Source organism: Maniola jurtina, chromosome 15 (assembly GCF_905333055.1).
Source record: "Maniola jurtina chromosome 15, ilManJurt1.1, whole genome shotgun sequence".
In the NCBI taxonomy this organism is placed as follows: Eukaryota; Metazoa; Arthropoda; class Insecta; order Lepidoptera; family Nymphalidae; genus Maniola; species Maniola jurtina.
The window spans coordinates 2,723,217-2,735,613 of NC_060043.1; the positions used below are offsets into that span (position 1 = coordinate 2,723,217).

The 12,397-nt window shown below is 39.4% G+C and overlaps 1 protein-coding gene across 3 annotated transcripts; it reads left to right on the forward strand.

Moving 5' to 3' along the window:
* Positions 1–1,206: 1,206 nt before the first annotated feature.
* On the forward strand, positions 1,207–12,154 carry LOC123872412. Of its 3 annotated transcripts, none has more exons than XM_045916675.1 (13): positions 1,207–1,945; positions 2,354–2,518; positions 2,772–2,887; positions 3,223–3,367; positions 4,030–4,248; positions 6,331–6,472; positions 7,265–7,377; positions 8,101–8,301; positions 9,044–9,230; positions 9,410–9,525; positions 9,971–10,159; positions 11,466–11,570; positions 11,968–12,154. In XM_045916675.1, exons 1-13 carry the CDS (start codon positions 1,877–1,879, stop codon positions 12,064–12,066), a joined length of 1,866 nt encoding a protein of 621 aa, XP_045772631.1. In that variant the 5' UTR covers positions 1,207–1,876; the 3' UTR covers positions 12,067–12,154. The 3 variants fall into 3 exon arrangements, with proteins under 3 accessions (XP_045772631.1, XP_045772630.1, XP_045772632.1); XM_045916674.1 differs by having other exon boundaries at positions 1,209–1,945; positions 7,256–7,377; XM_045916676.1 differs by lacking the exons at positions 1,207–1,945; positions 2,354–2,518; positions 2,772–2,887; positions 3,223–3,367; positions 4,030–4,248 and adding an exon at positions 5,114–5,731 and having other exon boundaries at positions 7,256–7,377.
* Positions 12,155–12,397: the final 243 nt, after the last annotated feature.

The window sequence follows — 12,397 nt, forward strand, 5'->3', positions numbered from 1 at the left end:
GAAATATCGATAGTACAAAATGTTATCGAAAGTCAAAATGTGAATGATTTGTACTAGGGGTGAAATTTATTTATGGTGCATCTAGATCATGTAACATTGTTTAATTATTTTTTTGTTACGTTACTACATGTCATGTTTAACAATAAAGACTTGTTATACAACAAAATTTTATAACTTGTTGCATGATCTGGACTCACCTTTAGAGTGTTATTATGGCTTATAAAATACATCATACCTAATATTATCTACTTAAATACTCTGACCTGTATAAAAATAATTAGGCGGTTAAAAATCATGTTGTGGTTTAAAACCATATTTTTTTTAATGAAATATTATGTAAAAAAAATAAGAACAAGCGCGAATCCAATTTTATAAATTGAAATATAACATAGTTTAGATTTTTTCACCCAAAATGTACACACACGAATAACTTTTCTTGCACTATATTTGTAAAATAAAAAAATCCTTTGTAATAAATAAATAAATAGATCATGTTAGTGATGAAAACTAAAATTAAATTATAGAATATTCTAGTGTATTAAAATAAAATAAAATTTCACATTGTCGCTTCATAGGTGTTATGTTTATAATGCCATAGTTACTTTCCGATATTAAAAAAAAAAAAGAAAATGAGTATTATTTTTAGAGAAAAACTATATCTTTTTAATTAAGAGGTTGCGTGTCGGATTAAAAACTTCATTTATTTAGACAATAAGGTTAAATGGATGTCTTAGTGCTTTTGTGTAAATTTTTTTGAATAATATATGTGAAAAAATTCAAAACTTTGTTTTATCTTAGTATTCTCGTCTCTGGTTCCAAACAAAAGTTTCGTCATAATCGGTTCAGCATATTAACATTAACTTGTTGTGCCAAAGAGCTTAAAAGTCGCAATAGCTTATTACAAATCAGTCATACTATAATAGGTAGGTTGCGGGAGGGTTTATGTACTTAATAAAATCAAAATTCGACGTCGCTGTCACCCTTTTTTTCGTGTGGAAAATCCGTCATGGATACCATCGACCACAGTGGTTATGTCGGACTCCTACCGACTAAAATCCTCGCGAATTTTCATCCCACCGCTGATGACGGAGCACAAGGGACCGACAACACCTCGCTACTCCGCCAGCGGATGTCCGCCGTAGCAGACCCACCATTGGGACATTACGTGCCCCCAAACACCCTCGCAACCCGTACCCTACCCCAAGATCCATCTCAGCCAAACTGTACACCTATAGACTATATCACATATTAGTAGTAGGTAAAAATACGTTGGGGTCCTAAGGTTCTACAATGGCGACCTTGTACCAGAAAGCACAGCGTTGGCAGACCTCCCTCCGGACATCAGTTGCAGGGAGCCGCTGGATTCAGGCGGCGCAAGACTGGCGTGTGGGAGTCCCTACAAAAGATTTATGGCGCATTGGAATGGCTGCTTGCCTTTCTTTCAATGCTAAGTGTCCTTGCTGTAGGTATTCCAATTTCCTTACTAATTGCAGAGATCGTGCCGAATACATCGCATTTTTCAGTAATTTACTGAAAATGTGAATTTTTATATAGGTCTACCATGACTACCCTGATGTAGTGTTATCTGTCGATAGGTTTCTCTCCTTCAGCTCATTCAAAGAAGAATAAATACCTGTACCGTAGTACCTGTATTGGGTCGAATCTCGAAACGTGATTTATCATTAATTTTATTGAGTTTTTCTTTTTAGGTATGGCTCCCGCGTCTTAGTCGCTTTGATCGCGTAGGTTTGGTTGACGCTTAATTTATATTCTCTTGGGTAGGTAACCAAGTTACAGATTGATCGATACCTACGGTACCCGGCAAAGGTCGTAGATGTAAACAAAACTAAATACTTTAAAAAAATAAGACTAAGAAATGGGGCTTACCAGTAACACTGGATTATTGGCCAGCGTGCAAGAAAAATATATACTTCCAAGAGACAAGGTAGGTTTTCGGTGTTTTAACTTTTAAGCAATTTGACATCACTTGCTTTGACGGTGAAGGAAAATATCGTCAGGAAACATGCATGCCTGAGAGTTTTCATAATGTCTTTGGTGTGTGAAGTCTTCCAATTCGCACTTGGCCAGCGTGGTGGACTCAAGATTCAAGATTTTTTATTTGCAGAAACATTTTTTACAGTGAGATCTTATTAAGTACATATTGTCCAGTAGAAATGTTTCACCTTATATAATCAGGCATGCAAAATGACTTTGGCCAAACGGTTCTCATTCTGAGAGAAGATCCGTGCTCAGTAGTGAGCCGGCTATGGGCTAATCGTGATGATGATGACTACCTACCTATCTGCTAAGGATTTGCGACTTTATGGAAATGATTCCAGCTTTAAAATTACAGATCAACCAACAAACAGAGCTGCGATGCGATGTGACACCAGCGCCGTTCATACTGCGGCCCTATGCAGGTCTCTACAACCCGTTCTCGCACGCCTGCTCTGTGCTCTGCAACCATCCCGCTGACCACGCTGCCAGGGAGTTCGTCAAGAAGGCTAAGGATGCTTGGGTAAGCCGATAATTCTGTAAAGAAGTAAGGCCAAGACACGACTAAAATAAAACAAAGACGCGACTAAGACAAGACCAAGTCAAAACCAAAACATGACCAAGACATTACTGAGATAAGATCAAGAGGGACTTAGTTGCACCCACAGAATTCCAAATATATATACCAAGGCAGTTGCAGCATGGGTTTCTTTTTTTAACATTTTGTTACGGAACCCTAAAATTCAACAAACTTACTCTCAAACTGTCTTTTTCAGTTCCTCGAAGGCAAGGGTCATATATTACAAGAAGACCTGGCAAAGTTTCAAGATCACTGTGAAAAGGAAAAGAACAGAACACCGCATGATATCGTCACTGAAGATATGTTCAGAAGGTAATTCTTTCGACATATTGATCCCCAATCATGGACGTCGTCAATAAGGTCACTCGAAGGTCGTAGAATTTATTTTTTTCCGCCATTTTGATTTTTCAAGAATTTATGGTACCCGGTGAAACTCGCGCCATCAAAATCGCTTGAACCGTTCAGTAGTTACAAACATACAGATCAAACACAAAACCCTCCCTTGGGCTTCGCCGCAGTCGGGTAAAAAATAAAAAGTTCAGATATATTTTGCCTCAACAGACAATAATTTACTGAGGTGATAATTCAATTTTACCAAAATTTTCAAAAATCCTTATAGGTACTTAAACTTAGGTACATTGTTTCAGATACACTGAGACAGACTCTCGCCCTTTGACACCAGCACCGACCCTCGCCAGCGGTAAATCCAGGAGTTCCCGACGGTGCTTGACTCCTGACCAGCCCCATCAAAGGACTACTATTGTGCTCGATTTGAGGAGAAGTCATAGCCAGGTATCTTTTACGGTTCCGTATCTCCAGTTCCATATCCTAGGGGTTCGAATTAGAAACGAGGAAGCAGATCGCTTTGTACGTGTTCGTGGAATTACGTCTGCGTATGGGTGCAGACCTTGACGATGCCTTGCGGATAGTAAGATAATATATACGATAGTAAGAAGATTGATGATAGTACAGTTAGGTACCTACCTAACTGTACTAAATATCATATGTATGTAGTATACCTATACTAGTTCAATACATCGGCGCAAATATGGCTGTCTATCGGTATTCTAGGTAGGTACAGCATATATTTCGAAGAGGTACCTAGTTCCTCCTTCACCTAGTTCTATAATTATTATTATCGTACCGCAAGGCATTGTCAAGGTGAAGTCTGCACCCGTAAGTACTTAGTTGAAATTCCGTGGACACGTACAAAGAGATTTGTCTCCGCGTTTCTAATTCGAACCGTTAGATTATGGAACGCGCTTCCAGCATCAGTTTTCTCCTCCACTTTTACTATGGGTGTTTTCAAGTCAAGCTCGCTGCATCACCACTTGCCAGCAGATCTGATTACAGCCAAGTGCTAGTCTATAAATTAAAAAAAAAAATCCAAAACTACTAGTAAACGAAACTCTTTACTTTTCCCCTGATACTATTATTTAATGTATTTATTCTAGGAGACCCTATATTACCATGGCTACGCCACTTCAGAGCTGACGGCGATTCACTCGCCAAGTGTCAACGACAGGTCAACATTACCCTCGTTGAACCTCTCCGGCAGCGCTCACAAACGTCGTGTGAACGGCCAGTGCGAGCAACTGCCGCCTTTGGCCTCTCCTCTAGTTCTTGCCAAGAGGACCCCTAAAGAACTTGTTAGCGTAAGGACTGTTAAAAAGGTAAATACCTACCACCTCGCTGGAATGCGGCGCCTCTCCCACTTCCCCGCTCACCTCCCCGCGATCGTCTTGTCGCGTCAGCACGGTTCGCATACCGTACCTAAGCGTCAGTGTGACATAATCGACGCGAGGTGCAAACTTAGCTTGACCGAGTAGTATCACACTTCACACTAATATTATAAAGGCGAATGTTTGTGTGTATGTGTGTGTGTGTGTATGTTTGTTACTCCTTCACGCAAAAATTAAATTTGGCTGAAATTTGGAATGGAGATAGATATTATGCTGGATTAGCACATAGGCTACTTCTTATCCTGGAAAATCAAAGAGTTCTCACGGGATTTTGAAAACCTAAATCAACGCAGCGAGGTCGCGGGCATCGGCTAGTTGGCTATATTTCGGCATTTTACTATAGACCCGCGAGGCAACGTCAAGGTCTACACCCCTACATAGTCGAAATCCCACGGACTCGTACTAAGCGATTTGCACCCTCGTTTCTAATACACACTCCTAAAATATGGAATGCCCCTCCGATTTCCGTTTTTCCCGCTAGCCTATTGTAGTATAGTGTAGTATAGTGCAGTGTATTGTAGTATAGTGTAGTGTAGTATATTATTTATTGTAGTACCTTCAAAAGAAGAGTGAATAGGTACCTTCTGGGTAGGCGCGCTCCACCTTAGGCTGCATCTACTCCTGTTTGGTATGATTGCAGTGAGCCTATAAATTAGTCATTAAAAAAAGACCTTCTTTTGTGCGGTGAGCAGGTGATAGAACCACCATGTGTGGTACCCACTATGCTGTGGTTCACACCATAGCAATCAGTGGCTAAAAAGAAAAAGTTACAATTACATACACATACATACACTTATTGCATTACCTAACCATGTATCAAACAGTGTAAAACTCATAGCTCTAATCTCAATGACCAATAACTTTTAACAACCTATTCAAGATTTACTAGAGCGTGTAAAGCTTATTGCTTTACAACTGATAAGTGCTTATCTACACACGAATGACGTAAAAACTGATACCGCAACTTTCATTTAGAATCCACCGCGTTTGTAACAGTCATGGGCTTTTGAGTGCTTTTAGTTTCAAGATCAATATGTTACCGTTTTTGATATCTAAAACGAAATTGTTGCAAATAAAAAGTAGGAAACCGAAAGACCAGAAAGAGAAGAGCATTCTCGTATCAGGAAACAATTTAGTTAAAAGTAAACGTATAAAACGTCAACCGTTAAATCTCCCACAAATAATTGCTGAAACGCCTTGTGAGTGCACCGTGACGCATGTGAACAAAATAATAATAAACTACGCACCGAAAAGCAGGAAAAGAGGGGCGTCAAACATAGTGCTATCTGTGACATCATGGGATTCGGGGAAAGAGAAAAGGATGCGGTTGCCAAATTTAAAAGTGACCAAAAAGTTGATTAGAAAAGAAAAAATAGTGGCATACGATAGTGAGGAGTTTTTTAAAAAGCTTGAGGTGATGTCTTTTGTTTTTAACCCCCGACCTAAAAAGAGGGGTGTTATAAGTTTGACGTGTGTATCTGTGTATCTGTCTGTGGCATCGTAGGTATCTCCTAAACTAATGAACCGATTTTAATTTAGTTTTTTTTTGTTTGAAAGGTGGCTTGATCGAGAGTGTTCTTAGCTATAATCCAAGAAAATCGGTTCCGCCGTTTGATAGTTATATATAAGCTCTTTTCTAGTTGCTGTAATCTTCACTTGTCGGAGGTGTTATAAATTAATTTATTTACCATAAGCTCGTTAATAGGTACTATATCTTTAATCTGCGCTATAAGTTCTCATTCCTCCTGATTGGTCTATTTTGTAGCAAAAGAACCAAAAATCTAGGCCAGTCGCCTTTCTAATACTGCGCGCTTTCTGCGTCGTTCCCTTAATATTTTGAGGATTTTGTCTTTCTTTAGATATTGCTTTTTAATAATGTTCTTCCATTTTACTCTAGCCGTGAGAATTGAATTGCAGACTGCTTCTCTTATCTTGTCAACGCCTCAGGCTTACGTAAGGGGATGTCTATTGCCTCCGAGTCATCTCTTTAGCTATATATTTGGTTGGTTTCAGAATCAATTGAAAGCCTTGAACCTGGGTAAAGCTCTTAAGAATAAAAAGAATGATGCCCCAGCAACTCAGCGATCGAAAGATGAGAAAGAACCAAACGATGCAGATAATGGTACGATGAATGAGCAAAATATGGACGATGGAGGTAATTCTTGAGATTAATTTTGATTAGTCGATAGGAAACCAATTTGGGGTGCGGGCGAATTCTATATCATATCAGCCGATAGCTTTTGACTTAGAATTTGTAACTACATTATTTTATTAATTTCGCAAATCAAAATTTGCGGAACTGATAAGTTTTTGGCATTCACTGCCAATGATGAAATCTTCCTGTATTGTTATCTTTGTTTTATTCTTGTATGGTCTTGTTTTGTATTAGCTATCAAAAAAAATGTTGGCAGCATTGCAGCTATGATTGGCCCTTTGCAAGCGTAGAAAGTACGCTTTTTTAACCGACTGCAGCAAAGCCAAAAGGAAGGGTTATGATTTTAGCAGTCTATGTATGTATGTATGTGTATATGTTTGTATCCAGATTCTGTGTGTTCCACCGTAGTGCCTAAACTACTGGGCCGATTTTGATGAATGAGGTGTCAATCGATTCGTCGTAAAGATCCGGGTGACATATTTTATACGAAAAAATTGACCTGACAGATATTACATGAAAAAAAGTGGGAGTTTTGTTTTTGCTATTGTATCGAGTGGGGTGTCAAATGAAAGGGAAGAAAATTCTGAGTTCATAAATATAAATTTACTACAACATTAAAATATACCAAGCGACAGAAAAACAATTTTACTATAATATTTCAGCGTTTATTGAGACGATCGCAGTCAGGTTATAGTTTTCATCTTTATCTTGTTTAACTAGTTTTACAGCTCTGGGTTCTAGCCCTTTTGAGCCTAAAAGGAAGCTATTACGTGCACATTATAGTTGTTGAAGGTGGTGAAATGCGGAGACGAGGTAAACGCCGTCGGAAAGGGAGGACTGGTGGCAGCGACCGCTTGACATCAGCCGGTCTAGCGGCGCAGGCGCAGCAAGATCCTGAAACACAAGTAATCCACACTACAATAATCATAAATGCGAAAGAGTGTCTGTCTGTGTGCTACCTTTTCACGCCCAACCGTTTAACTGATTTTCACGAAATTTGGAGGAGAACTACTTTGTTCCGAAAAATTTGCTACCACGGGAATTTAAAAACCCTAATCCACACCACGGGAATTTAAACAACCCTGATTTCCAGAATCGCGTGCATCCTAGAAACGCATATAGGCTACATTTTACTCTGGAAACCAAAATGTTCCCAGGGATTTTTAAAAACCAAAACTTAAGCGTGGCTGAGGTCGCGGGTATCACGAATGTTCTTTAACTTAAGATACCCACGCTTCGGCTACATGGCATTTATTTCATGAATTTTTGAATTTTGTCTTTCCGGAGACGAAGAATTTTGTCCGTCCGTCCGTCTTTTAAGAGAATGTGGGCAATTCTGTTGTACTTGTGTACAACAAACTTGTTTACTTGTGTGTGTTGCTAAATTAAACTTAATTGACAGATCTACTATTAAACTAGTGCTATCCTGTTCCACAGGGAACATTATGAAAGGGGTAGCAATAAATTTACCCCTGTCATTTTAGTTAAAATACATGGTTGGTGATGGCTGAAGCCTTCCACCAAACCACAGCTCTCACTACAATGACCTCTCTGGAGAGGTCTTCAAAAGCTTCATCCATCCATCAAACCCATCTACATCAAGATCTACCTTGAATATTAAATTTCAGATAGCAGGAATAGTAACAGACTCACAGAACCCCAGTTCGCGAGGTTCCATAGATCAGGCAGCTGAGGATGATATTATACTGCCAGTCATCAAACCTTCAGCACCTGTCAGGAAAACTGACTCCTTCCTAGATGACGATATACTGAAGTATTTGCACAGGGAGGTTGATGAAGACGCGATTGAAACTGAATTTGATACTAAGGTTTGCCAAATAAAAATTGTGGCTAATTCTATTGTAAACAATCTCTAATAATGACATTGACAGGTCGAAATATAGTGACTGTGGCTATCCCTTTCCGAATGGAGCATGATGTATGGGATAGGAAAATATAGAATTGTCATTTCAGTTTAGAGATTGTGTACTTACAATAAAATTAGCCTATCCTTTGAAAACTTTACAAAAATTTCACGAGCCCATATCTTAACAGGAACTACAGGTCTATTTTGAGAGCAAAAATGTGTCAAAAAAGAACACAAATAAGTCTAAAAAGTTCTGAAATATTTTGCCATCCCACACTTGACAAATTGGTAATTTGACTATTTGGTAACACAGTTTCAGAAATCGAAAATAATTTATTCTCTTTGTGGCGGCAAATAAAAAGTGACAAGATATTTGCATTTTTATCAAGTAGAGATAAATCTCCAGATAGTAAAATTGCATTGTTTCTAGGAGTATCTCCCTATTACATTATTACATTTTTGAGGTATTTTTCAATGATTTAGTAGTCCAGGGTTCAATCTATATGTGGAGGTCTGCATGCCATGCGTTCTCCACAATTTCTTCCAAAAATTATTCTCACAGGTGTTTGGACTTTTAAAATCCGCCAATCTGCACTTTGTCGGAGTTATGGCCTAAACTTTTCTCATTCTGACAGTAGTGGACCAGTGATGGTATGATGATAATGACCCCGTTGTGCCTCGAAAACGTTACATACTCATTTCAGAGACGGTACGTGCTAGAGGAAGCGTTCCGTACTCGGCCGGAACGGTCATACGGCCAGGAGATGCAGGCTTTGCTCCGCGAATACCGCGTGCCGGCAGTCAGCCTGGGCGACTGGCTCCACATACCGCGCGTGTTCTCGCGCCAAAACGCTCAGTTCAGCTTGCCTTTGGACTCTAATGCTTTGGAAAGTAAGTTTTTACTCACGGTGAGTTCAACTTAAATATTGATAACTCGATACAATCGATGATTGTATTATTCAAGTGAAACAATTCGAACCCCAAATAGATAGGTAGATGCCTAGAGCCCATAAAAAATTTGTGTCAACCAACATTTTCTCCAAACTGTATCTCTATACTTACAATTTCAGCTTTGACGCCAATGAATTATGCCGCAAGATTTGTGACAGTGAAGAAGTCCAAACAGTTGCTTTATCTAACAGTTTTGAGGAAATTCAGGGCTCGCGGTTACAGGATGCCCATAAAGGTGAACTTTTTTACATAAATATTTATTTTGAAAATCGACTTAGATTGTTTCGAGTTCGAAGTTTAAATTATAATAGGAACGCTTAACAATGTTGAGATGTAACAATTTAAAAAAAATGGGGGCCTCCTCAGTTTAAAATTTTTGAAGGCGGCCTCATGTTATGAGAAAACATTAGACGCAATAGGTAATGTACATGAAACCTCTTATCATTTGCCTTTAATTCTCTTTTGCCCATCTTGATGGTCTGAAAGGGATAGTACTGGTCCTGTGTGAGAACATGTCCCAAATATAACAGTTGATAAACCTCTACTTATAAGTATTATAAAAAAACCTCAAGAACACAATTAATGAAAATCATGACGTCCTTTTCCACTCAAAATATTATAAAGAGGACAGCATTACTTTTAAACCAGTCAATCTCACACATGCTTCTATTCTCCACTAGGACATCCAAGAAGGCCTGACTCTTATGATGGGCGGCATCCTGTCATCAGAACAAGTGAAGCAGTTCCAAGTAACAATGGAATGGGAGCAATATGAAGAAGATGAGAACATTCCAGATGAGATCAAACTTACTCTACTCGACACTGGTTTCCGAAAACCCTTGGTTTTGGAAGGAGGGGATACAGGCGAGGTGTCAAATAGATATTTAAGTTGCACTGAAGTTTATGGAGACTATAGTGATGATAGCCTAGTGGTTTAAGGCCGATTCACACCGAAATGTGACACGTGCGTAGTGACGCGCGTAAACCTCTAACACACCGTTTACGCATACGTCCACGCTTTACGCAAGCGGTGTGCCATGTTTCATACAGTTCCATACATTACAACGCAATGGTACGCGCTACGTCTACGCTTACGCAGCCTGTGTGAACGAGCTATAAAGACGTGGGCCGTATTCGGGACGTCGGGGGTTCCCGCGCACGCACCTCTTAACTTTTCGGAGTTATGTGCGTTTTAAGCGATTAAATATCACTTGCTTTAATGGTGAAGGGAAACATAGTGAGGAAACTTGCATGCCTGAGACTTCTCCATAATGTTATCAAAGGTGGAGAAAATCTGCCAATCCGCACTGTTTGATACATGCGCTTTTCTGGGATTAAGACTTCGTTAGCGTGATTCAGGCCGCATGTTCTACTTTCACTATAGATTAAAAATGTATGTAATGCCATCTAGCGAGATCCATCATCTAGCTAGATGTGAGTAATACCCTTTCCACCTTAGGTTCATATATCGTGTCAACATGTGGCGATCGCCAAATTTTAAAGCGTCTGGACTGTTTTACTCCGAAAACTATATTAAACCGATTTTGCATTATATGCAGCAGTTTTCGTTATAGTTCGCGATAGATCGACATGGCAATCGGGTATCAAGTGAGTCATGGAGGGAGAGACACCCCGAAAACCCGCACAACGCGCTACTCCACACCATGACAGCGTGGGCGATGTCTGGGTGTGCAGGGCGTCCCCACGCCGATTGCCATGTCGACCTGTCGTGAACTATACATAGTGAAGTATCACCGTAGTGCAGGTTCCGGTGATATGCTCGTCCCTATTAGATAATTCTAGGGTTTTCTTTGCGATGTGTGTCAAAATATTTGTCGTACGACTAACAGTAGGTACTAATAGAACCACCTATTGCATGAGTAGGTAGTTAGTAGGCTTTTTTTCTGTCTCGTTTGGCTTTACAAAGATTAGCCAATGTCAAGTTTCTAGTAATTTGTAACAATTAAACTATACAAGTATGGACCCCGTCTGTGCCGGTGCTCGCCGACATACGCACGGCACCCCCTTAGAGCGCTTTCCAGACAGTTTTAACAAAAAAACCACACCAAAAAGGCAGAGCACGCCCGCCAGCTAACACCAACACAGACGAAGTCCACTAGTAGGCATATAATATAAACACGAAAACTAAATCAGTAACTTTTTTTATCATTGCAGCCGCAAGCACAAACCATAAAGTATAGAACATGGTGCGGACTTTGCGCAATTTGTGAACGAATATATGGAAGGTTCCCGCCGAGAGACAAAGACCCGCCAGATGGGGTACGTTATTTTCTTATGTTTTAGGGTTCCGTATTAGGGAAATTAAGGATAATTAAGGATTAATTCCCTTATAGGATCACTTCGCTGTCTGTCTGTTTTGTCTGTCAAGAAAAGGGAATCAAAACCTAGTACCTGCATGGATGTATCATGAACTTGACATGTGGGTAGCACAAGTAAAATAAAATAATCCGAAAAACGTGAATTTTGTGGTCAAAAAAAATGGAAATGTGTTCAGGAAAAAATAATTAGGTAGTTATTACCTAACTAATTGGTTTACTAAATCACATTATATGTATGGCGCTGTCTGTCACTAACTTGCGGTGTTCTAGGTACATAAAAGTATCCACCAAAGCGTCATGCGTGTGAGGTTATGGAATTAAACTGATTTTGTTTTCAGATGGAGCTGAGCGATTTTACCATGATTGAAACAAGAATTGCTGTGCTGAAAGTTCACAGCGGGTTAATAGAAATTCTCAATACAATTAGATCAAGATAAATTAATAGATTTAAAACTTTGTTCTTCTTATCGTTTTGTTTTATTACCTACCAAGTTTTATATTTTTGAATAAATCTGAATTTTTATACTTTGTATTTCATTGATTCCTGATGTAATTTTAAGTCCCTGTGCACTAAGCAGCCACTTTGATCTATCGCAAAAATTCTGGTCCTATTGCATTGCATAGGTTGAGTTGGATTCCGATTGGCTGCCCGCTACCGCAATCAGCCTGCCTGCCCGTGTACTAGCATATTTAAACCACCAACCAACCAAAAACTAGCAATTTTCGGACGAATAATATAATCTATAGTCTACTTACATACTCTTTTAA

Bases quoted from the DNA above. Each gene is read 5' to 3' on its own strand.
- LOC123872412 (XM_045916674.1), top strand. From the start codon at position 1,877: ATGGGGCTTACCAGTAACACTGGATTATTGGCCAGCGTGCAAGAAAAA. The intron at 9,526-9,970 runs GTGAACTTTTTT...ATTCTCCACTAG, and splicing joins GTTACAGGATGCCCATAAAG to GACATCCAAGAAGGCCTGAC. The intron at 10,160-11,465 runs GTGTCAAATAGA...TTATCATTGCAG, and splicing joins AAGGAGGGGATACAGGCGAG to CCGCAAGCACAAACCATAAA.